This window comes from Callorhinus ursinus, unplaced genomic scaffold (assembly GCF_003265705.2).
Source record: "Callorhinus ursinus isolate GAN/ISIS: 27379988/994484 unplaced genomic scaffold, GSC_fseal_2.0 scaffold17, whole genome shotgun sequence".
In the NCBI taxonomy this organism is placed as follows: Eukaryota; Metazoa; Chordata; class Mammalia; order Carnivora; family Otariidae; genus Callorhinus; species Callorhinus ursinus.
The window spans coordinates 37,617,774-37,643,744 of record NW_027397079.1 but is presented as its reverse complement, the minus strand read 5'-3'; the positions used below and the strand labels follow the sequence as shown (position 1 = coordinate 37,643,744).

Genomic DNA, 25,971 nt, shown 5'->3' with positions numbered 1-25,971 from the left:
GGGTGTTGCAAAGAGTAAATGGATAAAGTGAGCACAATGGTGCTTATGTATGGCATATATAATGTAAGTATTAGCTACTATTTTTTTATACTGGAAGATGACAAATTCATTTAGAGGACCATTTGATTAATGAATGTGTAAGAAGTAGAGGAGAAAGAAATAATTCAAAACCAAATGCCTTTTTTTTTTTTTACTTAATCATCTTTCAAAATGGTCCCAGCTTTAGTAAGCACTGTAATACAGAACATATGGAAATATTTCTTGGCGTGTTACAAGGTTATCAAAGCATAAATAGGAAAATGAAATTTACTTTCTAGTAATGTAAAACAATAGAATTTGTAGGGTGTAAATGAGGAGGAACAGAAACTGGCAGAACTTGAGTCTTTAGTTTGCTGAGGTTTTTGTGTAAACCCCCATCCATTAACTTTTCTTAATAAAATGAAATATAAGGATCTTGGGTATACAAATCTGCTGAATTTTGGTAAATGAATATACCCTGTAACTACCATTCCAATCGGGTACTTTGCTCTGGAAAATTTTCCTGTGCCCCCTTCCAGTCAATCCACTTCCCAAAGACAACACTGTTCTGAATTCTGTTATTAGAGAATAGCTTTGCTATTGTTGAGCTTTATATGAGTGAAATCATACAGTATGTGCTCCTTTGTGTCTGACTTCTTTACCTACATGTTATGTTTTTGAGACTCATTGATGTGGTTGCATAAGTTAGGTTTTTTGTTTTATTTTGGGTTTTTTTTTTTTGGTTTCTAGGTATTATTCCATTGTATGAATATATCATAATTTGCTTATCAATTCGTGTTGATGAACATTTAGATTGTTTTGAGATTTGGGCTATTAGACATAAAGCTGTTATAAACATTCTTGTACAAGTCTTTTATATATATATATGAAGTTTTTGTGTCTTTGGAATACATAATCTAGGAATAGAATTTCTGAGTCTTAGGGTAAATATCTGATTAAATTTATAAGAAACTGACAGGTTTCCTAAGTAGTTTTACCATTTTTGCAATCTCCTCCAGAAGGTCTGAGAATTCCAGTTGTTTTACATGGACATTTACATGTGGTATTGTTGTTTTATTTGATGTTAGCATTTGTAGTGGGCATGAGATAGTATTTAGTTGTTCTTTTGATTTTTATTCCCTGGTGACAAATGATGTTGAGCACCTTTTCATGTGCTTATTGATCATTTTTATATCTTCTTTTATGACTAATCTGTTCAAGTATTTTGCCCTTTGAAAAATTGTGTTGTATATCTTTTTATTATTGACATGTATGTAGGAGTTATTTGCATATTCTGCTATTGCACTTGTGCTGTATGCACTTGTGCTGTATCAGATGTAAGTATTACAAATATTTTTCTCGTCTCTAAGATATGGCTCACCTTTTTGTTTTCTTTATGGTGCCTTTTTATAAGCAGAAGCTTTCATTTTTTTATAAAATCCAGTTGATCATTTTTTTATGTTTAATATGTTTTGTTCCCTAGGAAATCTGTGCTATGCCAAGTTCATCAAGCTATTCTCCTATATTTTCCTAGAAGCTTTATAGTTTTAGCTTTTGCATTGAAATCTATAATTAATCTTAATTCTAATGTGTGCTGTGAAGCATAGGTTGATGTTCATCTTTTTGTTTCATACACTTATCTGGTTGTTCTAGCACTCTTTGTTGAAAAACCCTATTGAATTGCCTTGACACCTTTATTGAAAATCAATGAAAGTGGTCAAAAGGTACAAATTTCTAGTTATAAAAAAAATAACTACTGGGGATGTAATGTACAACATGATGACTATGGTTAGCAGTGCTACATGGTATATTCGAAAGTGGCCAAAAAGGTAGATCCTGAAAGTTCTCATAATAAGAAAAAATCTATTTTTTGTTTTCTCTTTCCTTTAATTTTTTTTATCTATATGAGATGATGGATGTTAACTAAACTTATTGCGGTGATCATTTTACAATATATGTATGTCACGTCATTATGGGGTACACCTTAAACTTCTATAGGGATGTGTGTCAATTATATTTCAATGAAACTGGAAAAATATCAATTGATCCTTTGTGTGTACACCTAGTCCTGGTGTTCCATTGTGTTCCATTGATATAATTATTGTGTTTTCTCTCTATTGTGTTCCATTGATACAATTTATCCATCCTAATGCTAATGCAACACTGTTTATGATTACATCAACTTTTGTAGTAAATCTTGATATTCTCAAGTGCGAGTCCTCAAAATTTTCTTTTTTCAAATTGTTTTGGCCATTTTAGGTACTTAGATTTCCACACAAATTTTAGAACCCACTTGTCTATTTCTATAAAGAGCCTGTCAAAATTCTGATGAAGTTTGCACTGAATCTGTAAGAGAACTGGTGTCTTAATGGTAATGATTCTTTTGGTTCATGAATATGGTATATTCTGTTCCTATTTAGGTAGCTCTTAATTTCTTTCAACAATGTTTTGTAGTTCTCAGTCTTGTACAGCTCTTACTAAATTTATTCCTTTTATTCCTAAGTGTTTTAAAATATTTTTGATAAAATTATAATGGTATTTTTCATTTTTATTTTCCAGTGTTTGAAGCTATTTTAAGAATGTAATTTTTTTTTTCTTTTTGGTACTGGCTTTGTGTATGGTGACCTTTCTAAACTCACTTATTCTAGTAGTTATTTTGTAGGTCCCTTAGGATCTTTTTATAAACAATCATATCCTCTATGTTTTTTTTTTTTTTAACTGCACTGCCTAGAATCTCTGGTTCAAGGTTATATACAAATTACAAGAGTGACATTCTTGGCTTTTTTCTGATTTTAGGAAACTGTTCAATATTTCACCATTTAATGTATTAGCTGTAGGGTCTTTTTTTTTAAGATTTTATTTATTTATTCATGAGAGACAGAGAGAGAGAGAGAGAGAGAAAGAGGCAGAGGGAGAAGCAGGCTCCCAAAGAGCAGGGAGCCCAGTGTGGGACTCAATCCCAGGACCCTGGGATCATGACCTGAGCCGAAGGCAGACGCTTAACCATCTGAGCCACCCAGGCACCTGCTGTAGGTTTTTGATAGATGCTCTTTATTAAATTAAGAAAGTTCTTTTCTAGTATGCTGAAAATTTTGATCATTAATGGATATCAAAATTTGTCAAATGCTCTTTTCTGCATCTATTAAGACTATATTATATTCTCATTTTGTGTGTTAATGTAGTGAATTATATTATTTGATTTTTAAATGTTAAACCATTCTTAACTTCCTGGAATAAACAAACTTGGTTATGATGGAACTGATATGTGTACATAGATACACACATATCTATATCTGTTTATGTGTTTCTAATTTTTAAAGGATTTTTTTGGTCATATTCATGACAAATATTGGCTTGCAATTTTATTGTCTTTTAGAGTCTATCAGCATTTTTACTGGTGTTGTGTTGGCTCAAAAATGAGTATGGAAATATTTCTTCCTCTGTTTACTAAAAGAGTTTGTGTAAGTTGATATTATGCAATCATTTAATATTTGATAGAATTGTCCAAGGAACTTTCTGGTTCTAGAGCTTTCTTTGTGGGAAAATTTTGGACAAGAAATTCAATTTCATTAGTAGATAAATTGCTATCCTGATTTTCTATTTCATCATGTGTTAGCTTTGGTAAATTGAATTTTTAAAGACATTTGTCCATCTCGTATACTTGGTCAGATTTACTAGCATAACATTGTTCATGATATTCTTTCTCTTATTATCCTTTTAAAATGCCTGTCGGACCTGTATTAATAACAGTTCCTTGATTTTCATAATTTATGTTCCTTGTTTTTTATAACCTCCAACAGATTTGCTATGATACATACATTAATCCTTTCTGAAAAGCAGATATGGGTTTTGTTATTTTTTTCTGTAATTTGTTTCTATTGTATCAATTCTTCCCTTTATTGTTTCTTTTCTTCTACTTGGTTTTGGTTTAATGTGTTTGTTTTTTTTCTAGTTTCATAGGATTTAAACTTTGACCATTGATTTTTTGAGCCTCTCTTCCTTTCTGGTATGAAGCTATGCATGTCCCTCTAAAAACTGATTAAAGACTGATTAACTGATTAATATGTAATATTGTCATTATCATTCAATTCAAAATATATCCTAATTTCCATTTGGATTTTTTCTTTGAGCACAGGTTATTTATAAGTATTTTAGTCCTTTTTATAAATATTACCATTATTTATTTATTTCAATTGCAGTCAAAGAAACCACTCTACAAAATATAATTTCTTGAAATTTAATACAATTTTTAAACGGCTCATCATCTTCCTTTAGTTTACTTCCTATATATACTTGAAAAGTTTGTGTATTCTGCAATTGTTGAGTGTAGTGTTCTATAAATATCAGTTAGTACGTGATGGTTGATAGTTTTATTTAGATGTTTTAAACTTTACTGACTTTTTTGTCTTAGTGTTTTATCAACTACTGAGAGAGTAATGTCAAAATCTCCTATTATTATGGACTTGTCTATTTCTTCCTCTCTTTCTACCAGTTCTTGTCTCATGTATCCATAAGCCTTATTATTAGCTAAATTGCACTTAGAATTGTTAGGTTCTCCTGATGAATTCCTCACTTTATCATTATAAAACACCCTCCTTATATCTGGCAACATTTCTTATCTTGAAATCCATTTTGCCTGATATTAACATGGCACCTCCACTTCGTATGCTTATTGCTTGCATGGTATGTCTTTTTCTATCCCTTTACTTTTAACCTATAAGTGTACAAAATATACCTCTGGGACAGTATGTATTTAAATCTTGCTTTTTATCTAGACTGATAATTTCTGCCTTTTAAATGTTTGGTCCAATAATATATAATATAATTATTGATATGGTTGAATTTAACTAAACCATTTGCTATTTATTTTCTATTTTTTTTCCATCTGTTTTCTATTTTCCTATTTTTTCTTGCCTTCTTCTGGGTTAGTCAAATATTTTTTATTATCCTATGTAATTTTTCCATAGGCTCTTTAGCTTTATATTTTTGTATTTGTTTCTAGGGAATTATAATATTCATCCTTGAATGACCGCTGTCTATTTATAACTAATATTTACCATTTTATGTAAAATATGATCTTTTAACAGTATTGTTCTACTTGTATCCATTCTTGTGCTATTGTTGTCATATATTTAACACGTATAAATACATTATAAACACCATAATACACAATGCGATGTTATCTTTTTTTTAATTGTTTTCTGTCTTCAAATAAATTTAGAGGAATAAAAAAGATAGATACCCATATATTAATCATTATGGTATTTTTCATTTTTTCCTCTAGATCTGAGTTTACATCTGGTGCCATTTGCTTTGCACCTGAAGAACCTAATAAGCATTTCTGTAATGTAGGTCTGCTATTCTCTTAGTTTTTGTCTGTTGAAAATGTTGTTATTCCACTTTCAATTTTGAAGGATATTTTTGTAGAATATAGAATTCTGGGTTGGCAGTTGCTTTGTTTTGTTTGTTTTTTGAACAGTCCTAGCCCATTTTCATTCCTGGCCGTCTCTGCTTACTATTCACTCTCCCTGGACAACTCTGTAACCAGTTTTTCACATCACAGCCTAAGTCTTATCACTCTGGTTTCATTTCACACTTCTCAGAGAACTCTGTTAAATACCATACTGTCCAAAATCACCCTTCCTCCCCATTTCTCTCATTACCTGTTTACATTCTGAGTGACACCTTCACAATCTATAATGTGTTTATTTGTTTGCTTGTTTCTTTTCTTTGAACCTGACTAGCTCCATCAAAAATTATTTGGTCTGTTTTATTCTCTGCTACATTCTTGGCATTCAGCAAAATTACCTGGCATTGTAATAAAGGTGCAATTATGTTTCTGTAATGTAAAATGGATCCAAGCGAAGTTGCAGGGCATCTAAAGTCTGGCTTTGTGAGACTTGAAAAGACACATTGAGTAGTCCCATACTGCTAAACACTCCAGGACCATCTGTTTTACACACTGTGCTAAGAATATAAACACAAAAGTGATGCATCTTCAAGAAGCTTTCCCAGATTTTCTGAGTTGGAAACAATCTCCTCTTCTATTCCCATACATTCCACTCCTCCTGACTGTGGTACTTTTTATGATCTACCTTACGCTGTTGCTGTTTGTATACATGCCTTCTCTCTCCAAGTGGATGGCCATCCCCTTGTAGCAGTGACTATATTTTCCAACACATACCAGCAATCCTGCAGAAATAACCTTTAGGTATGCAAAGGTTTCAGGATACTCTTAATATGGTATTCCACTGAAAATGAGTTGAATAAGAAAGTTAGCATTTTTGTTTAATAAGATTCTCTAGTTCTCTGAGGAAAAAGGAGCTGTATAATTCCAAACTAATTAGGATTTCAACTGAGCATTAATAAAGGCCTAACTTCCCACCGAGGACACTGTGTCATGTGTGGGGGAGGACTCCTCTGCCCCTTCCCTGCCTTTGTTCCTGTTTATACCCACTGCCTTTCTAGTTTATGCTTCCTGTAGTTTACATTGTAATAAAGTGCCAGATATTTCCTGCCCACGCCTCTGTTGGGCTGCAGAGCATGAGAACTATAATGAAAAGCACAGATCAGAATATTTTTTAGATTTGTTGATGATCTTAAAAATGCCCGTATTTAAACATAAATATTTATGTTTTTTTTTTTTTTGTTCAAAGATTTTTTATTTATTTGAGAGAGAGAATGAGAGAGAGAGAGAGCACATGAGAAGGGATAGGTCAGAGGGAGAAGCAGACTCCCTGCTGAGCAGGGAGCCCGACGCGGGACTCGATCCTGGGACTCCAGGATCATGACCTGAGCCGAAGGCAGTCGCTTAACCAACTGAGCCACCCAGGCGCCCCAAAAAATGCCCGTATTTAAACATAAATATTTATGCCAGTTGCCAAGCTGAACCTCCATTTGTTATGAGGCGAACTTTGATTTGTCTATAGTCTGAAGAGGATCTGTATAAATAGTAGGTACCGTTTATTATGATGGCAGTGATGGAAAACCCAGGGAGGAAGGCCTGAAGCTGGTTTTCGTATTCTGATTCCATGCATGAAAGAAGGAATGGACCAGTCCTGGAGAAGCATTCAAACAGCTCACATGCTGGTTGTGACAACTTATGTTCTCTGGGTTTGGGGACTACGGTCATCTTTCTGAGTCATGCACACCTGTGAAATGGAAAGGTGATATAAACACAGCTCTTCTTTATGGCCTAGCTTTCTTTTCTTTTCTTTCAAGCTGAAAAGAGTTCTTTACTCTCATTCCTAGATACATAAAAGTTCTATGCCATTAATTGATCTATGCAGGATAGTAAAATAATTTTTCAATTATCTCCAAACTTAATTAAAAGTTAGTTTTTTCCCTTCCCTCAGGTCAGATCTGCTTGGGCTGCCTATTTGCTGTGAGAAAAGAGAGTTCAGTAGGCTCCTCTCTTTTCCTCTGCCCAGGGCTCTTGCTTTTCTTCCAGGGTTTTCTTTTATCCCTTTAGCTCAGAAGGTTGCCTCAGGTTCCTCCAAGGCTGAGGGATGCAGGGTCTCAGGTTATAAATGCAAGGGGGATAAAAGTTGACTTGATAGAGAAACATACAAAGCTGGCATAGATGCTGCCAGATTCAGCAGGGGCTGCAAACTGACTCTTCTTTTCATGGGGTGATTTCATGGCTTTTCAGGAACTCAGCATTACTTGATATGGGCTAAGTATTTCCTCTGGGGTCACTTTAAGCCTCTAAATATCCAGCTGAACAGTTTTAGCATTTTCTGTTGAGGTCTTACTGTCCCCAACTCCAATATCCAAAATATCACCAAACCAGCTCTGCTCATACACAGGACACACATGGGTCTGTGGGAAGCTGTCAGGTATCTCTTACTCTGACAAGCTGTGTGAATACATTCCCAATCCTGCCACCTTTCTTGCTTTGCCATCAAAGTTGCTAACTGGCCACAGACTCCAGCATTTTGAATCTTGCAGGGGTTACAAAGAGTCCAGTACATGGCTTCCCAAGTGCAAGGAGACACTTCTGAAGCTCTTTAGGGAGTTAGTTCCACTGAAGTCTTTTCTCATAGGTTTGAGGTGAGAAAGAAGGACAAGTCCAATTCACAAGGAGGAGGGTAAGTAAAACAGTACAATATGACTCCTTTAAGAAATCTTCTACCTATTTCTTTCTTTCTTCTTCAACCTCTTTTTTAGACTGGTGGTGGGTGGTCAGCTCGGGATTAGAAATTGGTTCTTGACTATTTTCTTTGGATGCTTTGAACTGGGGCTCTCATACTTCACTTTAGTAATGTGGGTATAGGGCTTCAACTTAGGGCCTCATCTGTGACATTGAGGAAAAGGATAATTCCATTTTAATATCACTTTGAAATCATAGTAATAGCCAATTTATGTTGATCACTTGTTATGTACCAGATACTTTTTCATACATGCTTTATCTCGCTCAGGCTTTCCCACAATCCTTTAAGGAAAGGGAAGTCCAGAGAAGTCAACTAATTTGTATATAGTCACCCAGGTTGTAGGTTACACAATTCTACCAACACTGTGCATTATTTTCCTTTTAGAAAAATGAGAATGATTTTGTCTCTTAGAAAGAAAATGCTATGCATTCATCAGGGGAAAAAGTGCTATGGCTGTTTATAATTCTGGCTTTACAATGGTAAGACGTAGAGTGTTGGAGCAAAATTAATAACAACTGTCACTTGATAAGCATTTTAATATATTTTATTTGCCTAATTCTCAAAGCAGCCTGGTGATATGAATGGCTTTGTCTTCATGTTGAGGCCAGGAAGAAATTGCATGATTTCCCCTAGATCATATAACCAGGAATGATTGGAGCCAAGATTTAAATTCAAACTTTCAGATCATGACTCACAGTTTACTTTTCTCTCTATTCTGATGGGACACACTAGCAGAAGGAATGTGTTTCATGTGGGTCTCTGAGCTATGGCAAATGTTTGAAGTTTGGTTAAAGCTACTTTCTAACACGTTTGACTCTAGATGAATCAATATTATAAAGAAGTCAACATTTTTACTAAACTCCTTGAAAGCAAAAACATCTTATTCATCTCAGAATCCCTAGTGCCTGGTCCAAAGTTGATAATTAATGAATGAATTGAATGAATTAAATTAATAAACAAATTAATGAGTAACTTTCTTTTAAACTCTTTGGTGGAAAGTAAGCTTTTATGTGAATTAGATTATTATCCATCTCTTGGGTATTTACATTTTATAAGATGATCCTGGAAGAATTCAAATGAACGAGGTCTAAAGTTGAATTTGTGATTTTGCCATTGGAAGAGGGTTCCAGAATTTTTCTCTGGAGTCTCAAATTTCATTGCAGATATGACAGCATACCATGTCTATATGCCTTAAGGAAAAAGTAGAATTGTCTTTGGGTTACAAAATGTCCAGAAACATTGTATCTCAGGAAGCATGTTCTCCCCCTGACCACTTTTTAAAATTATGTTCAATTTACCACGTCCTAATAATTTTAGGCATCCAGAAATGGAGCAGCCTGCTTCTAACTTCTAGTAAGGGAGGTGTTGGCTGGGCTCTGTAAGGAGGACTGAAGTGTTGGTGGGGTAGACCAGATGCCCTGTGAGATACTCTGTCCTGAACTTCTAGAGATTCTGGGATTCATTCAGGTAGTGATGGCAAGGATGCAGCTAATCAAGTCCATCTGTTGTCCACAGGTCTGAGGCGCAATTACAGATGTACCATCTGCAGTGTCTCTCTAAACTCCATAGAACAGTATCATGCCCACCTGAAAGGATCCAAACACCAGACCAAGTAGGTATTTCATGCTTTCACCCTTCAGTCCTTCTATATATAATTTATAGCATGGTGAAAAAAAAGGCTAAACATTTTACTTATTTCAAAATAAGTCAGTAGAAATGACATCTCTTTATCTCCAAAGCTCCCCTAATATTTATGCTGAAACCTCTAGGGTCTGCCTAGCACAACTTAAAGAATGGCTTCTCCTTTTTCGGCACAAGTAATGACAGGCTCTTTTGTTTGCTTGTTTTCATTCTTTAATTTTTTTCAAGAACAGTTCAGCACATTTTCACAAACTTCGGGAAACTTTTAGATCTATACTAAATGTTTTTAAATAAACAATGTTATCTTTGTTTGGAGGATGTGCCAGACTTCGGTGTTGTGAAGTCAAATTCCATGAATGTCTTCTACCACTTAACATTTCTAGGTGAATATTATTGATTAGTATAGAAACCTAACAAATCCTCTGGTATATTCACATGCATGGCTATTTCCAATTAAATGGCAGCTCGTTCTGTTTTGCCTCCCAAATTCTCATAATTTTAAACCAGAAAAGGCTATTGGGCATAATTTAAACTATATTATACTGTGCATCTTTTTAAAAAAATCAGTGATGTTAACTTTGTATGTATTTAAAATAGCTGCTAGGACTACTAGTAAAATCTAATAAAATAGGAAAAAACAAAGAATATCTCAAAAATATATAATTTTCTTGAGGGTAATTGTTTTAATTTCTCTCAAATTCATTAGCAGAATCATTCAACAGATTTCACTGTATCAAGGCCTCATGAATAATGAATGATTCAGCCAACAAACATTTATTGAATGCCCACTACATGTCAGACTCCAAGGTATGCCCAGGGGAAGAAAAGATGATTGAATTAGGCCTTTCTCTTGTGGAGCTCCTTTCCAGGCTGGAGAAACAGCCATGTGAACACAGAGATTATTCTCTAATACTGTGTACACCCAGAGCTTTGAGTACCCAGGAGGGAGCAACCAAGGCAAGATTGACAGGGACATCTGTACAGAGCCTGCACACATAAATGAGGTCGTGGTCTGATTTTGCTCACCATCCTAATAACCATGGTGCCTAGTATGGCACTCAATACATATGAAGGGCTTCATAAACATTTTTGATTGAATGAATGTGTGATTTTAAAAAGATGAGTAAGAATTTTCCAGGCAGGGATATGAGGAAGGTACGTTCCAGGCAAGGACATTTTTTTGCAAAGATATAAAGATGTCGGTCACAGGGGTCTGGAGTAGGTGAGGAAATTTAAGCCCAGAGTTAGATATGGACTCTCTGAGTTTCCTCAATTTGTGCCATCTCATGAGTCAAAGCCCCTTTCATGGCTTGCTTTACTCCAATCCATCCCCAGAGGATTTTATCAAGGTAATTCTCCAAAACAGAATATTTTCTCTGATTTGTAATGGAGTACCTAAAGCACTTGTATTGAATACTGGACACTGCCACCCCCACCCCAAACAGTCTATCCATTGTGTCTAACTAGCATGTTGTAAGAGGCACCAAATGCATTCTAATCCACATGAGTCTGATGGACACAGAGATACATTACAAGTAGCTGCAACAATAAATGATAATCTTTTAGGGACATGCATTTATTGCTCCTAATAAATAGAAAATGGTAGACAATAGTGACTTTAAGTGGCACAGATTCTGTAAGTAAATAATGCAAATAGTATCTCCAGCTTCAGGAAAATATCTACCTCTCTATGTGTACAGGCATTTTCACATCCATCATCTCATTTAATCCCCTGAACTACCTTCAGATAAATGTCATTCACCCATTATTTTATACAAGAACACGAAGGCTAAGAGAGGCCAAATAACTTACTAAACATCACCTTGCCAAAAATGGCAGAACCAGGACTGAACTTAGCAGTATCTAACTCATGCTTCTGTTTATCCTGTCTCTCTGAGTTACTACAGACAGGCCTGGAATGGAGGACTGACAGTAGAGTATGATGAATTTTGAAAAAGAGAGCATTACTTTCTCAGTGGCTCTAATAAATATTTGTGACTTTAGAAAGATGCATCTCCTACCATGCTGCCTTCTTTCCGGTAAATAAGATACTTGTCTCTACCTCAAAAGCACAAAGTTGCTCTCCTTCTGAAGAGTGAAATGAAGGAAACTGAAGAAACTAATTGCATAAGCCCTGTCCCCCCACTGACTGTTTCATCTGCCCTCATAGCTAATGGATATTGTGTGTGTGGGGGGGTGTGTTTCTAAGACAGATTGTTCCATAATTTTTTTGTAATCCCTTTGTCAGGTTTGGTATCAACTTTATGCTGATCTCATTAAACAAGTTGAGAGATTTTCCCTCTATTTCTAATCCCTGAATGAGTTTGTGGTAAACTGCTATTATTTCTTATTTAAATATTAGGAAGAATTCATTGAGAAGCCATGGAGATTATACTGTAGGAATAGTTTTATTAAAAAATAATTTCTTTAATGAAACACTGCTCATATTTTCTATTTCTTCTTGTATCAGTTTTAAATTAGTTATTTTTTTCAATGAATTTGCCATTTTATCTACACTTTTAAATGTATTGGTATAAAGTTGTTCATGATATCCCCCAATTTTATTTATAATTGTCTGTAGGATATTTTTCATTCCTGATATTGTTTGTCTCTTCCTTTTTAAAAAAAAATTGTGATCAATTTTGTTAGAAGTTTATCAATCCTTACTAGTCTTTTTGATGAATGAATGTTAAGGTTTGTTGATTTTCTCTGGGTATAGTTCTTTTCTGCCATTAAAAAATTCTTTTCTTTCTACTCCCTGTGGATTTAATTTGTATTTCCCCCTAGCTTCCTCTTAGGAAAGTCTAGGTCATCAATTTTCCAATGTTTCCTTTCTTCTAATATATGCATTCAAGGCTCTCAATGTTCCTCAACAGATTGTTTTAGCTATAATCCACAAGTTATTTTTTTGTATCCTAGAGATTTTAGTATGTAGTATTTTTTATTATTATTTATTTCAACTTATTTTCTGATTTTTACTGTGATTTCTTCTTTTACTCATGATTATTTAGATGTGCTTTGCCTACAATCTAATATGTGGGGGATTTTTTTCTATTTATATTTTGGGGGATTGATTTGTACCTGGATTCCACTGTGGTCAGAAGGCATACTCTAAATTATTTCAGTCTCCTGAAATTTGTGTAGACTTGCTCTATGCCCCAGGCAAATGTTCAATTTTGGTAAAACTTCATGTTCCCTTGAAAAGAATGTGCCTTTTTCAGTAATTGGGTAAATGGTTCTATATATCAATTAGGTCAAGCTTTTTAATCTTGTTCAATCTTCTATGTCCTTACTGATTTTTTGTCTGCTTAGTACATTCATGAGAAACAGGGACTTAAAAAACTTCTGACTATAAGTATGGATTTGCCTATGTGTCCTTTAATTCTATTTCTTCTCTTTATATATTTAAAGGTACACTATTAGATGCTTACAAATTTAAGAATTTTTCAAAATATTCCTATTGAATTGGCCCTTTTTATCACCTTTCATCATCATGAAATATCCTTTGTTGATTATAATGCTTCCCTTAAAGTATACTGACATCTTCTACCCCCAATTTTTCAAAACTTTCAAAGTTTTCCCTTTAAATTTTATCCAGCTTCTATTTTTTCTCAGGTGGAAGGTTAGTATGATATCAGAGTTGGAAATGGAAGTCAGCCAAATGGTTCTTAATGACTCTAATCCGACCGATTAAATCAACATAAGTATTAAGGTGTCAGTAATTTTCAAGGTCTTATATTTACATTTTTAGTAATACCTTCTAGAGAGGGGTTGAGATGAGAGATTATTAAATTGTGTAGTGGAAAGAGCACTGAATTTTGAGTCAGGAGATTTTATTTCTAGTGCAACTTTGCCACTGAGTGACCAGGGGCAGTGGCAAATCTTCTTCAATTCCCTTGTAGATAAGTGCTTAGTGATGACAAGAACATGACAAGTATGTGTCCACTTCCCATACCTTGCTCATGACGCTGGTATTCTTTCCTACTAATCCTGAATTCAGCCTTAACATTCTTCTCAACACAGGTCCCCAGTCAGCCTTTACCATTCTTTGGAGGTAGCAATATTCCTCCAAAATTATGTCCACAAAATTATGTCCAGAAGCTCAGAATGTGAACTTTTTTGTAAATAAGGTCTTTGCAGATGTAAGCAGTTAATCTCAAGACGTCTCAAGAAGAAATCATTTTGGATTTAGGGTGGCCCTAAATCCAATGCATGGTGTCTTTATGAAAGGAAGGAAAGGGATATTAGCACACACTGAGAAGCAGGCCATGTGAAAACAGAGGCAGAGACTGGGATTGTTTCTACAAGCCAGGGAACACCAGGAGCCAGCAGGGGCTGGTAGCAGCAAGGAAGGATTCTCTTCTAGAGCTTTTGGAAGGAGCTGTTGACACCTTGATTTCAGACTTCCATCCTCTAGAACTGAGAATAGATTTCTGTTGTTTTAAGCCCCCCAGTTTGTGGTACTTTTTTTAAGGTAGCCCTGGGAAATGGATACATTGTGAAACCTACTTACCTTGTTCCACAAGTATCCCTTAGTCATGTTTTTCTGGGCACCTTCTTCTTTGTCTATGCCAATAATGATGATGACAATGATGATGGTGGCTATGGCAAGGGTGCAACCACTGTTACTAGAGTGACACCTCTGTGCAACTGGGGTATAGCAACAAATTAAAGCGCTCTAAAAGTGTTACTATATATAATATGCACAGCATCCTTGTTAATGACCAGATGTTCACAGCTCCTTTTTATAGGTTAGAAAATTAAGATTCACAGAAGTGACTTGTCCAAGACGCCAAAAATATTTGGTTGGCAGACCCAAGAGCAGAAGTCAGGTTATCGGCCATCAGTACTATTACTATTATAATAATACTTAAATAATACCATTATTATCATATTGCTTTTTACTAGTAGTAAAGAGACTTTTTCTTTTTTTGGCAAATATCATAAACAGCAAAATGGCAGTCAAATTTTGCTACACTATTAAATAGCAAGAGAAATATTAAGTATCTAATGAGATTAAAGGTTTAGAAATGCAAATGACCACACTGACATATGAAGCAATTGCCTATTAGTAGATTTTTCAGGGTTTCCAGGAGATATAGTCTGTCAATTAGTACAAATGATTAAAATGAAATTTAAAGGCACATGGGTACATACTGTAGAGTAATGAACAATTCCCCCATAATGTACTTAAATTTGAGTTTAGGGAACACTTCAAGCCTCAGGACATTATATTACCTAGAAATAATGGATATAAAAGTTGTCATTACTTACTTTGATACTTCAGTTGGTTGAAAATGAGACACAAGTGTCTAAGAGAATAAATCAGGCTGACCAAAAGTTAGTAGAAATTTCTACATGTGCTTCTCCTTTGAGAAGAAGCTTTAAATGGTAATATCCATTGCTTTTTCTGCAGTTTTTCCCAACTATTATGAATCTTCCAAATAAATCCTTCATATTATTAATTTTCCCATCATATTCATTTATTTCTTAAGTGAAATAAATGGTCGAGTGATTGAATGGATATTTAGACTAATTTTCAGATCTGGAATATATTTGTTTTAAATTCCCTGGAATTTAGTTCCTGCATTTAGAATAGCAGTTAGTTATCTGAGGAGTGTATAATAATCAATAAGATAGTTTTACAAATATACCAACCATCAAGAACCATCTATACTTTTAATAAGTAAAAGTAGTTTAAAACCCCAGGAAATACTTGGAAGCAAGCAAATAAATGAGCAACAAATCAATGCATGTATGTCTTCAAAGGCTAAAGATCTAGATATTTTTTGTGGAATTTTCAATGAGGTTTATTGGCACGAACCAAGTTTTTTTTTTTTAAGTTTTCATTTATTTATTTGAGAGAGAGAGAGAGCACACGCATGAGAGTGGCGGAGGGGTAAAGGGAGAGGGAGAGAGAGAGATCCCAAGCAGACTCCCCACTGAGCAGGGAACCTGACGTGGGGCTCAATTCCCAGGACCCTGAGATCATGACCTGAGCCAAAGGCAGACACTTAACCGACTGAGCCATCCAGGTGCCCCTAACCAAGAATTTCAATAATCAGAAGGTTTGGGACTTTGGTATTGTGCTGTATTTTTTCATAAGAAAATTTTCTTTAGAATGTGTAACATTCTAAAAAAAATAGTTTTCTTTTCTGAAAAACATAGGATATATATACTACCAGTAACAACTGGGATAAGCAGGGCATAAGACAGGCTTTAAAACAGAACCACCTTTCCCAGAGAGGGAAAGTTATTTCCCTTCAGTGGATAATTTGTAAGTTGCTAGAAAAGGCTTGGAATCAAGGTTGAAATCTAGAACCCAAGGCAACTGCTTTGCTTCCCAAAGAGGGAAACTTATTTCCCTTCAGTTGATAATTTGTAAGTTGCTAGGAAAGGCTTGGAATCAAGGGTGAAATCTAGAACCCAAGGCAACTGCTTTGCTTGTCCCAGGTTATGATTCTGGCTGTGCAAAATGGCTCTTCTAGGAAGTGGGGCTTATGGCATGTCACCAAGCCTTTCTAGCCAAAGGGAATCCCAGGTGCTGTAAATAGGAACTTGCTCTATGTCCACAATAGCCAAACTGTGGAAAGAGCTGAGATGTCCATTGGCAGAGGAATGGATAAAGAGCTTGTGATATGTGTGTGTGTGTGTGTGTGTGTGTGTGTGTGTGTGTGTGTGTGTACACACACAATGGAACATTACTCAGCCATCAGAAAAGATGAATACTTACCATTTACACTGATGTGGATGGAACTGGAGGGTATTATGCTGAAGGAAAAAAAGTCAATCAGAGAAAGACAATTATCATATGGTTTCACTCATATGTAGAATATAAGAAACAGTGCAGAGGATCATAGGGGAAGGGAGGAAAAACTGAATGGGAAGTTATCTGAGAGGGAGACAAACCATGAGATACTCTTAACTCTAGGAAACAAACTGAGGCTTGCTGGAGGGAGGTGGGTAGGGCGATGGGGTAATTGGATGATCAGCATTAAGGAGGGCATGTGATGGGATGAACACTGTGTGTTATACACAACTGATGATTTATTGAACTCTACATCTGAAACTAATGATGTACTAGATGTTGGCTAATTGAATTTAAATTAAAAAAAATAGGGAACCTGCTGCAGGCATGAGGGACAGGGATGTGGCAGGCCTGTGGGTCAGAGATGTTCTCTAGCCCTGTTTTTAATAAGCAGAACATTCAAGTCCACTACTGTCAAGAGCCCTTCCTTCTTTGAGGAAGGCCTCTGATGAAACAGAGTTTAACTTCTCAAAAGGAAGAGACAACAGCCTATAGAGAGAATTCCAGAGAAGCCAGAGAAAAGCTATACATCTCTCTATATAGACTAATGCACAATCCTGAAAGCTCTATTTTTCCAAGTCTCACTTGCATGCTTTTGCTATATACACCATACCTAGGGATACATTATAATTACAGTATGTGACTAGATTAGGCCCTTGCAGGCTTGAGAAGAACTAAATGGGGAACACTTTCATTCTTTCATATTACTTCTAGAATTACCAACGGCACCTAATTTTCTTTAGCTCACTCATTTGCTAGCTCCCTCCTTTTGGCGGGACTGATAATCATTATTTTGTCTTGCTTGAAATTTGCATAAGTCGTGGCTGTCTCCAGAGTAGTTGTGAGATGATAATTTAATGTCTTGGATTTAATTGTGGACCCCACTGGATACTTCTCATGTTCTTTCATATGCTGCTTCAGCGAGTTGTCCAGGACCAGTCACCAAGACTTGGTTCCGAAGAGTGCATTTGCATCAAGAAGAAAAAGAGCTGGAAGGAGGGTGGTGGAGCCCAACAGGCCTGGCCTGGGAGGCACATAGCTGGACCCCCCCATGTCAGCACCGTACCTCACACCCCGTGCAGCTTTTAACAACAACAACAACAAAAAAACCCAACTATTTTAAAATCAGTCTGATGAGACTCAATTTACACACAAGATGAGTAGATTTTAGTGGTAGAGTGGGATGGGGTTTTGACACTTGTGTCCACCATGTCACTGGCAGCCCAAAGTACAGAACATTATTTTAATAACCACCAAAAGTTCTCTTGGGCCCCTTTTAGGCTCACACCCACCCACCCAGCCAAATGTTGATTTCTGTCCCCACAGCTTAGTTTGGCCTGCACTGGAACTTAGTGGAATAATATAGTATGCATTCTTTTCTGTCAGGCTTCTTTTACTCAACTCAACATCATGTTTTGGAGATGCATTCATATTGCTGCATGTGGCAGCTGTTCTTTCTTTCTCTGGGTGGTTTTGAACAAATCATGTCTCCTCACTGAGCGTCAATGTCTTCATCGAAACAGGTGGGGGCTGGAAAATGGGGGTCATCAAAGACGCTGTCATTTCTAACATTCTCTAATTTTATGACTTTGAGGTTTAGCTTCTTTAACTTTTTAATGTTTTTCAGCTGGTAGAAGATTGGCTGTAAAATAATTCTTTTGTGTTTACTTCTCTGTTGCTGGGTGGTCCAGAAGCTGACCAATCCTTGAAGAGTTAGCCCTATGAGAGGAGAGGTATCTTGGAGACCTGGCCTTAAACAAAAGGCAAAGGGGCTTTTCAAATATTTATGACTTCGGGCAAAAGGGGTTGGAGTTGGTTGTATAAAAAGATAAAGAGGCTTATTTTTAACTTTATTCCAAGCTATGAGTATGGAACATAATGCTGGTGACTTCTTAAGCACAGGAATAAGTAAGAGGGAGTTGGGAAGATTCAAAGGTAGACCTTGGCCCCTCACCTGAGCAGTTCAAGCTTCTGGACTCACACTCCTTCTGGGTCTTCTGTAAGTTACTATAATCACTTCTCTCACATTTCACCAGAGTTCATTAGAAATTAGAGTATGTCCATTTGTAAACTATCTTTAGCTGCCATTGACTTTTACTCCAACCGGACTTCAGTAGAATATTGAGTTTTAACAGCATTTAAAATGCCAGGGAATTGGATTGAATAAATGAAAGATCTCACTTCATTTAGGTCAATTTTGTTGGGGAAGTAGGGAGAGGAATGGGATGAAAATGGAAACTTGCCCTTGGTTGCATTATCTTATTCAGCTATCTATCCCCTCTCCTTAGGGTGGAAGAGAGGATTGAGCAGGTCCACTTGGCTATGATTTCCATAGTGTGGATGGGGTAGTGGTGAGTGATTGGACCGATCTGCCCCTCACCCCATTTAATTCAATCCCATGACCAAAATCTATTGAACACCTACGTGCAGGGCATTAAACAGGCCTTGGGGACAACAGAAGGAGAGGCAGAGATAATTATATGTCTTACCAAGTTTATAATCTAGTTGACGGGATGCAACATGTAGTCAAGTAATTACAGTTAAGAACCAAATAGGATATGGTAAGCGTAAGAGGTACAAAATGTTGGAATTGAGAGGAAGGAGTCATTGCATCTGGTTGGTGACCATTAGGAAAGGTGATTGAGAAGTGAGTGCCATGAAGCGGTTTGGGAATGAGACCATCTGGGTTCAATCCTTGCTTCGCCATCTGCTAACTGTGTGAAAATGTTACTTCAAAGGCCTCTCTGTGACTTAGTTTTCACATTAGGAAAATATAGCAGATTATAAAAAAAAAAAAACTTAAACTGACTGTAGTTAGAGTTTTTTTTTTTTTAAGATTTATTAGAGAGAGAGAGAGTGAGTGAGTGAGAGCACAAAAGGGAGAAGGGTCAGAGGGAGAAGCAGACTCCAGCTGAGCGGGGAGCCCGATGTGGAACTCGATCCCAATACTCCAGGATCATGACCTGAGCCAAAGGCAGATGCTTAACCAACTGAGCCACCCAGGTGCCCCAAGAATTGAGTTTTAAGAACACCAAAAACAACAATAGCAAAAAATATTAAAGTGTATAGACAATACAGCACTTGGCATGATTTTTTTTGTCAATAAATGTCATTGCATTTCATATTAATGAAATTGCATTTGAAATGTGCCTCAAAGAACGAACAGGTGAATGTTGAGGTAACATTTAGTACTTCAGTTCCACTACTGTTTCTGCAAGATTGTCCCAGACTTCTTGACAGCAAACTCTCATTTCTTGCCCAAGATTAGGCCCTCTGGACTCACACACAAATACAAGCCTGCTCAGTGTTTAGAACCCAAACTTACCTTAATCAGACAGTTGGGTATGAAGAGTGATCTGAGAAATGCCTTCCAAGAATGTCCTCATTTTGAGTTTCTTGTGTTTACATGCTTTCTACCTTCTCTGGGTCCTCATTTTATACAACAGTTTCAAACTTGATATACAATCTCCCAATACCAGAAAGAACATTATCTGAATATCCCCCATTACATGTGGTCTTTATACCCCAGCTCCTACTCAGGTTTTCTGCTTTATCCAGCTCTCTTATTACCGTTGCATTTTGTCAAACACCTGTAATTAGCACATTTTGCTCCAAAGACCATGGATTATACACCTTGAAAAAAGATAAATTGAAGAATCCTCCTGGCTGAATTTCCAAAAATCACTGTCCTAACATTCTCTGAGACTCCCTGGATAGAGTTTCTTTATCATTCTGAGTATATGAGTTTATTTTTCTTTCCCATTTGCATTTTTTTATTTTACCATTTAAAAAGTATATTCTTTCTACTCCAACATCTACGTGCTCAAACTAGATTCTGGCTAATCTCAACATTAGCTGATTAAATCCAGCTTTGAGTCACAGTGTTTGATAAACGTCTGATCTTTCAGAATTGGAAGGGTTTTCTCCAGAAATAAATGATCTCTGTGTATGAGGGTAACATCTCTTTAAGCTTAGGCCACTATTATTTAAGTTATAACTTAATGATAAATATTTTGAAGATTTTTGTGGTTTTTTTTTTTCTTTGAGTTAATATTATCTAGACCATTCTATGTTGTGTTAAGAATAGCCAGAGACAGCCAGAATCTGGACTTTAGTCAGAATATAAATTTACATAACCATCATTATAGTCGTATATATCCGTCACTCTTAATAGTCCTTAACAGCAAATAGAAAATGTGTGTTTTTCTATAGCTTTTAGGGTCACAGAAAAATCTGTCTATTTCATGCTGAGTAGTCAAATACAAATCAAAATCTATAAAGCTAGCTTTCAGAAATGTTGGTGATATTTCAAGCTCAGGACACAACTAGTTCAAAGCTCTACCCACAGCCTCTGGTGCTATTATACTCTCCAGAGAGTTATGTCTTTTCTCTTCCTTATTCAAGTGCCCTTTCTTCTAAAGACACCTAACAGGATAACATGTGCACTTTACTCTTTTTGATTTCCAAAACCTTCACCACTGAACTTATTTCTGTTCTAACAAAAAGATCTTATAATAACCTTGAAGTAGATGAGTTTCAGACCTCTAATTTTATTTCCCTGACAATGGATAAATTTGAAATAATAGATTTCGTTTCCTAACATCTTTTCAGTGCTAAGTAAGATAAACTTACTAATAGGTAAGATTTTCATGGTCAGACAACTTACTAAATTAGAATCTATGTCCTTGAGTATCTATATCAAAAAAAGACACTTTAGGTTTCAGTCGTAGATGGGTTTAGCTGGGTGTCCTAAAGTTACTCATTTTAAATCCAGCTTTAGGTGAGCATAATTCTTACTCAGGGCAACTGAGTAGGGGAAATCTTCAGATTTTTCAGCAGCCTCGAGACCTGGAAGGTTTGGAAGTCAACTATACAGGTTTCAATTTCTTAGTCTCGGAACCAGATACCATGCTTGTATTATTCCATATTATATAAGAGGCCTGCAGGTGAAAACGTGCCTCCCATGGAAAAGAAAGACCAGATAAAATGTAATCTGAGATGTTCACTATAGCCAGGAAATTTAGTGGCGAACATCTGTTCCTTATTTATTTATTTATTTATTGAAAGGGAGTGTGTGCAGGAGTTGGGGGGAGGGAGATGCAGAGAGAGAATCTCAAGCAGGTTTCATGCCTAGTGAGGAGCCCGACATGGGGCTCCATCTCACGACCCTGAGATCATAACCTGAGCCAAAATCAAGAGTCAGATGCTAAACCGACTGAGCCAGCCAGGCTGTTCCCTTTTTAAAAGTAAAAGAAAGAAGTCAGGTTCTCTTATACCAGTATGTCAGGAAAACATCAGTACAAGGAAAAGATATATCAATGTTTTCAACATATGTATACATTGGAGAGGCCCCTTTCAAGTTTAACTCTCAAGAAACCCTGTAGCAGGTAACTTATGAGTCAACCTTCTAGAAACTGCAAGTGATATTTCTATAGTGAATCTAGAGAGTTCATTTCTCTGGATAGAATTTGGTCCCCTCATGGTCTGGAGGTTTTCCCTAAGGTGACATGTCATGGTGAAGGAACACCAAAACGTCCACTGATTAGGTCAATAATTTAACAAATAAGAGGCTCACAGTGTGACAAGTTCTAAATTGCTTAGTAGAGGATAACAAATTAATGTTACATTTCCTATCTTTAAAGTGCTCATGTAATTTTTTAAATGCCTAAACCCTAAAGTTCTGTGATTCCCTCAATTCTTGGTTCCATTGAAATTGCTGGAGAGAGCCTCCATTCAGTGATGAAGGTCAGGGAGCTCTCTGAGCAGTTGGCTGTGGAGTGCAGCTGGGGGACCGGGCACAACATGGACCACTGTGCCTGCCTGCACAATGTCATCACCAAAAATGTAGGTTCTAAGTGCAGCTTTTAGTGTCCAAAGTAGCCTCGAACCTGAGTTATACAGGGAAGAAAGAAGTCAGGCTCAGGAGCCATTGGGGATGTCAGGTACAAACAGGATGAGGCACCAAGAAGTACTTGTTGTTTTGTTGTATGGACTTCAAAGGCCTTTCCCCCCAAAACTACTTTCTTCCCTCAAAACTTCATATTTTTTGTGTTCTTTTTTTTTTTTTTTTGAAGAGCCCTCATTACTAATTTATGGTAATTTACCATAGCAAATTTATGGTAACACCTAATAGTATATTAAGTGAGGGAAGAAACCAGGAATGAAAATTACGTTAAGAATAAATGACATTTGTGATCAAAGAATGACGAATTAGAGACATTTATCTGTCCAACTTCTGTTAGAAACCACTCTACTTATTCTTTCTGCCTTCATGCTCATAACACTTTCTCTAGTGTATGGTTTTAGGAAATGATAGCAAATGATTAGCTCCTATGAGATAATGCACAGATACAAGAGTAAGACTGAATCAGATTTTCATAACAAGAATTGGTTTATTGTTCGAAAGCAGTTTTTTGGTTTTTTTTTTTTTTACTACCCATGTGGGTAATTTTTTTTAACCTAGAAGTAGGATTATTTCTGGATCTTTTGATTAAAATATCTCATCCTGGGCCCAGAATGAATTCTCAACAATTAATATTCTTTCTTTTCTCAACTGCTTAATTAGGGTTGAGACCAGCACAGGATTTGAATGACTGAAGTCAATGAATATCATGGATATCATTCCACAATATTCCCTGCTAATTGTGAATAATTTCTTCATTCTCAGGAGAGAATGTGACAGGCTGTAACACTTGACCTGCCTTATGATGTGATTTCAGGGAGTTGTTTTCTTCCCTCACAGTGATACCCTTCCCCACATCCACACATGCTAGCTAACTGCCAAATTATTTTTTACCACAGAAAAAAATATTGTTGTCTACTTTCTCATAGAAGTCCCAGGGATAATGGCATAATGAGATGTAGGATGTGTAAATAACAAATATCAGAATCTTACCTGTGAGAAGTTTAGGTGGGAGTGGCCTGAGATAGAAATATGGAGGGCATCATTGAGTCAGGTAGAGAAGGCTGGAGGGGGAACTGGTAGGCAAGGGCAAACTTGGCCTGTCTGGGCCCGGGGCCAGGCAAGCTTGAAGAGATAATATTTGCTTTCCTATACTCTGGACTTACAGAAAGACAAGTGAGAAACATAGCACTTAATGAGTTAAATTTTTTTTCTACACAAAAATATTTCTAGACTCCCTTACCATTACAATTTTGTCCATTGTGATTTCTTTGGTTTCTTTAGCTTAGTGCTCATAAAAGCAAAGATTTCAACTATTCTGGAATAATCATCATAGATGTACCTGACCTCATGACTCACCCGTTTTTGTGCTTTGGAAAGACAGGGAATAAGTAGCTCCTTCAGCTACTGGGTGTAGGCCAATGGCTGCCCCTGAGGGTGGTCTGACCATGGAGAACAAAGGTAGGGATGGGAAGGGGCTAAGAAGCCCCACTTCTGTTTCTGAGCCTCCTCCCTGCTACCATAGTCTCTGACTGGTTTTCAGAGTCAAAGGAACAGAACCACTGTAGTCTAATAAATCATGTCCTTATCATCCATTCCCATCTGTATGGGTGCAATCATTGAGTTGGAGGTGGAGAGAAATGCATCAAGTCGTGCAGAATGATGTGGGCCAAAACAATTTTTAAAACATTTTTCTAAGTCAAATTTTAAAATCTAGTTTAGAACATTTCCTCTCCTTTTTTATTTTTATTTTTTACTTTAAAACTATTTCTCCTACTATGGTGTTCAAAGAAAATGAATTGCATCTGTTACCTTTGGATTTAGATAGCAGATATAGTTGTGACTTCCTGGCATGTCCTCCTTTTCTAAAGCTGTAATACTTGAGCATTCTCAATTCAATTCCATTCTGTATATTTACTCGATGTCTAGCTAATGTCTGGTATCACAGGGATATAAGACCGGCCAGTAGTGTGATCCCTGTCTTCAAGAAGCATAGGGTTTAACTGAGAAAACTAATTAACAAACAAACATAATAAAAGAGCATTACAATACTAATATATGATGGTGATTTTACCTAATATCACTCAAAGAATTGAGAGAAGGGAGTGGTGAGTGCAGATATGAAAATGAGAGAAATGTTCTTGGATGAGATGAGCTGGGGAACAAGGATGAATTCAGTTTGGGGTGGGCTGAGTTTAGTGGCAACTAGGTGGAGATGCCAGTGGGCATTTAGGTTTATGGGTCTGGAGTTCTGAAAATAAATAATGGCTGGAGATACAGACTGGGGAATCATGAGCTCATAGCAGATTGTTGAAGTAGATGAGATGGGAATAGATGAGATCATTCAAGGAGTGTTTATAGATAAGAACAAGGGTAAACACACATTCATGCACACATGTGCATGCACACACACACACACACACACACAGGATGACAAAGGAAGAGAAGTCAGTATCTTTTCTCATAATGACACATTTTATATTTCTTTCCTAAGTAGGAGAACAGGATAGATTAGTGCTTCAGAAGCCAAGGAAGAAAATCATTTCAAGAATGAGTTGAACTGAAGTGAATATTTCAGTTCAGAGTCACTAAATACCAAAAAGTCAAGCAGGAAAAGGACTAAAAAAATCCGGAGTTTGTCACTTAGGAGGTAATGGTTGGTTTTTGCCAGGGGAGTCTTGCTGAAGTTTCGATACCATGATGACCACGATGGCTGGGGTAAGAACGAAGTAAAGGAGTTCCCTACCAGTGCTCTCACTGGGTGAGGGAAAGGGCCCTGCCAGCGTAGAGATGACCCAGTGAGAAGGCCAGACGACGATGTGTAGCTAGGTGGCAGGCAGAGAGGAAGGGTTTGCAGGAGAGCTCAGATTAAATAGAAGAACCTTCTTTTACAATAAATAGTATGTGGAATTTCATAAAAATAGAACTCTATTAGAAGTAGACATGTCAGCTACCCACTGAACTTTTTCCCTGGGCCCTGCTGTTCTCTAGAGCTCTGAAGAACCATTTGCTAACCATTGTTGACAGGACAACAGAGGAGAGTCACAGATGCCTGCCTTTCTCCAGCCTGGGGTATGGGTAGAGATTGGAAGAGCCTTAGTGAGTTAAGTTTTAGACACATTGCTTTTGAAGTCATGGTACTTTATCCAAGTGGGAATGTGCTGTAGGTAGTTAGATGCGAGTTTGGTATTCAGATACAAGCCAGGGCTTAAAATGAAGATTTTGGAGTCAGCTAGGTAGGTGAAAGTTAAAGCCTGGAGAGCAGGTGTAACCTCCAAAGTAGAGAAAGGGGCAGAGAGAAAGAGCAGTACCATGAACATTGTATCAGCCAGGATTCAATCAGAGAAGCAAAACCACAGGAGGTGCCTCCCTCTTCTTTCACACTCCTCTGTCATACACACATATACACATATGCACACACACACACACACACACACACACGTTCTCAC

At 36.7% G+C, this 25,971-nt stretch overlaps 1 protein-coding gene across 1 annotated transcript in view; it reads left to right on the top strand.

Annotated features, from left to right (window-relative positions):
- ZMAT4 (zinc finger matrin-type 4) overlaps positions 1-25,971 on the top strand; it is a 371,386-nt gene that overhangs the window by 304,470 nt on the left and 40,945 nt on the right. The window contains exon 6 of the mRNA XM_025886243.2: positions 9,687-9,783. Within this exon, the coding sequence (XP_025742028.1) occupies positions 9,687-9,783 (97 nt within the window). The remainder of the gene's footprint in view (positions 1-9,686; positions 9,784-25,971) is intronic.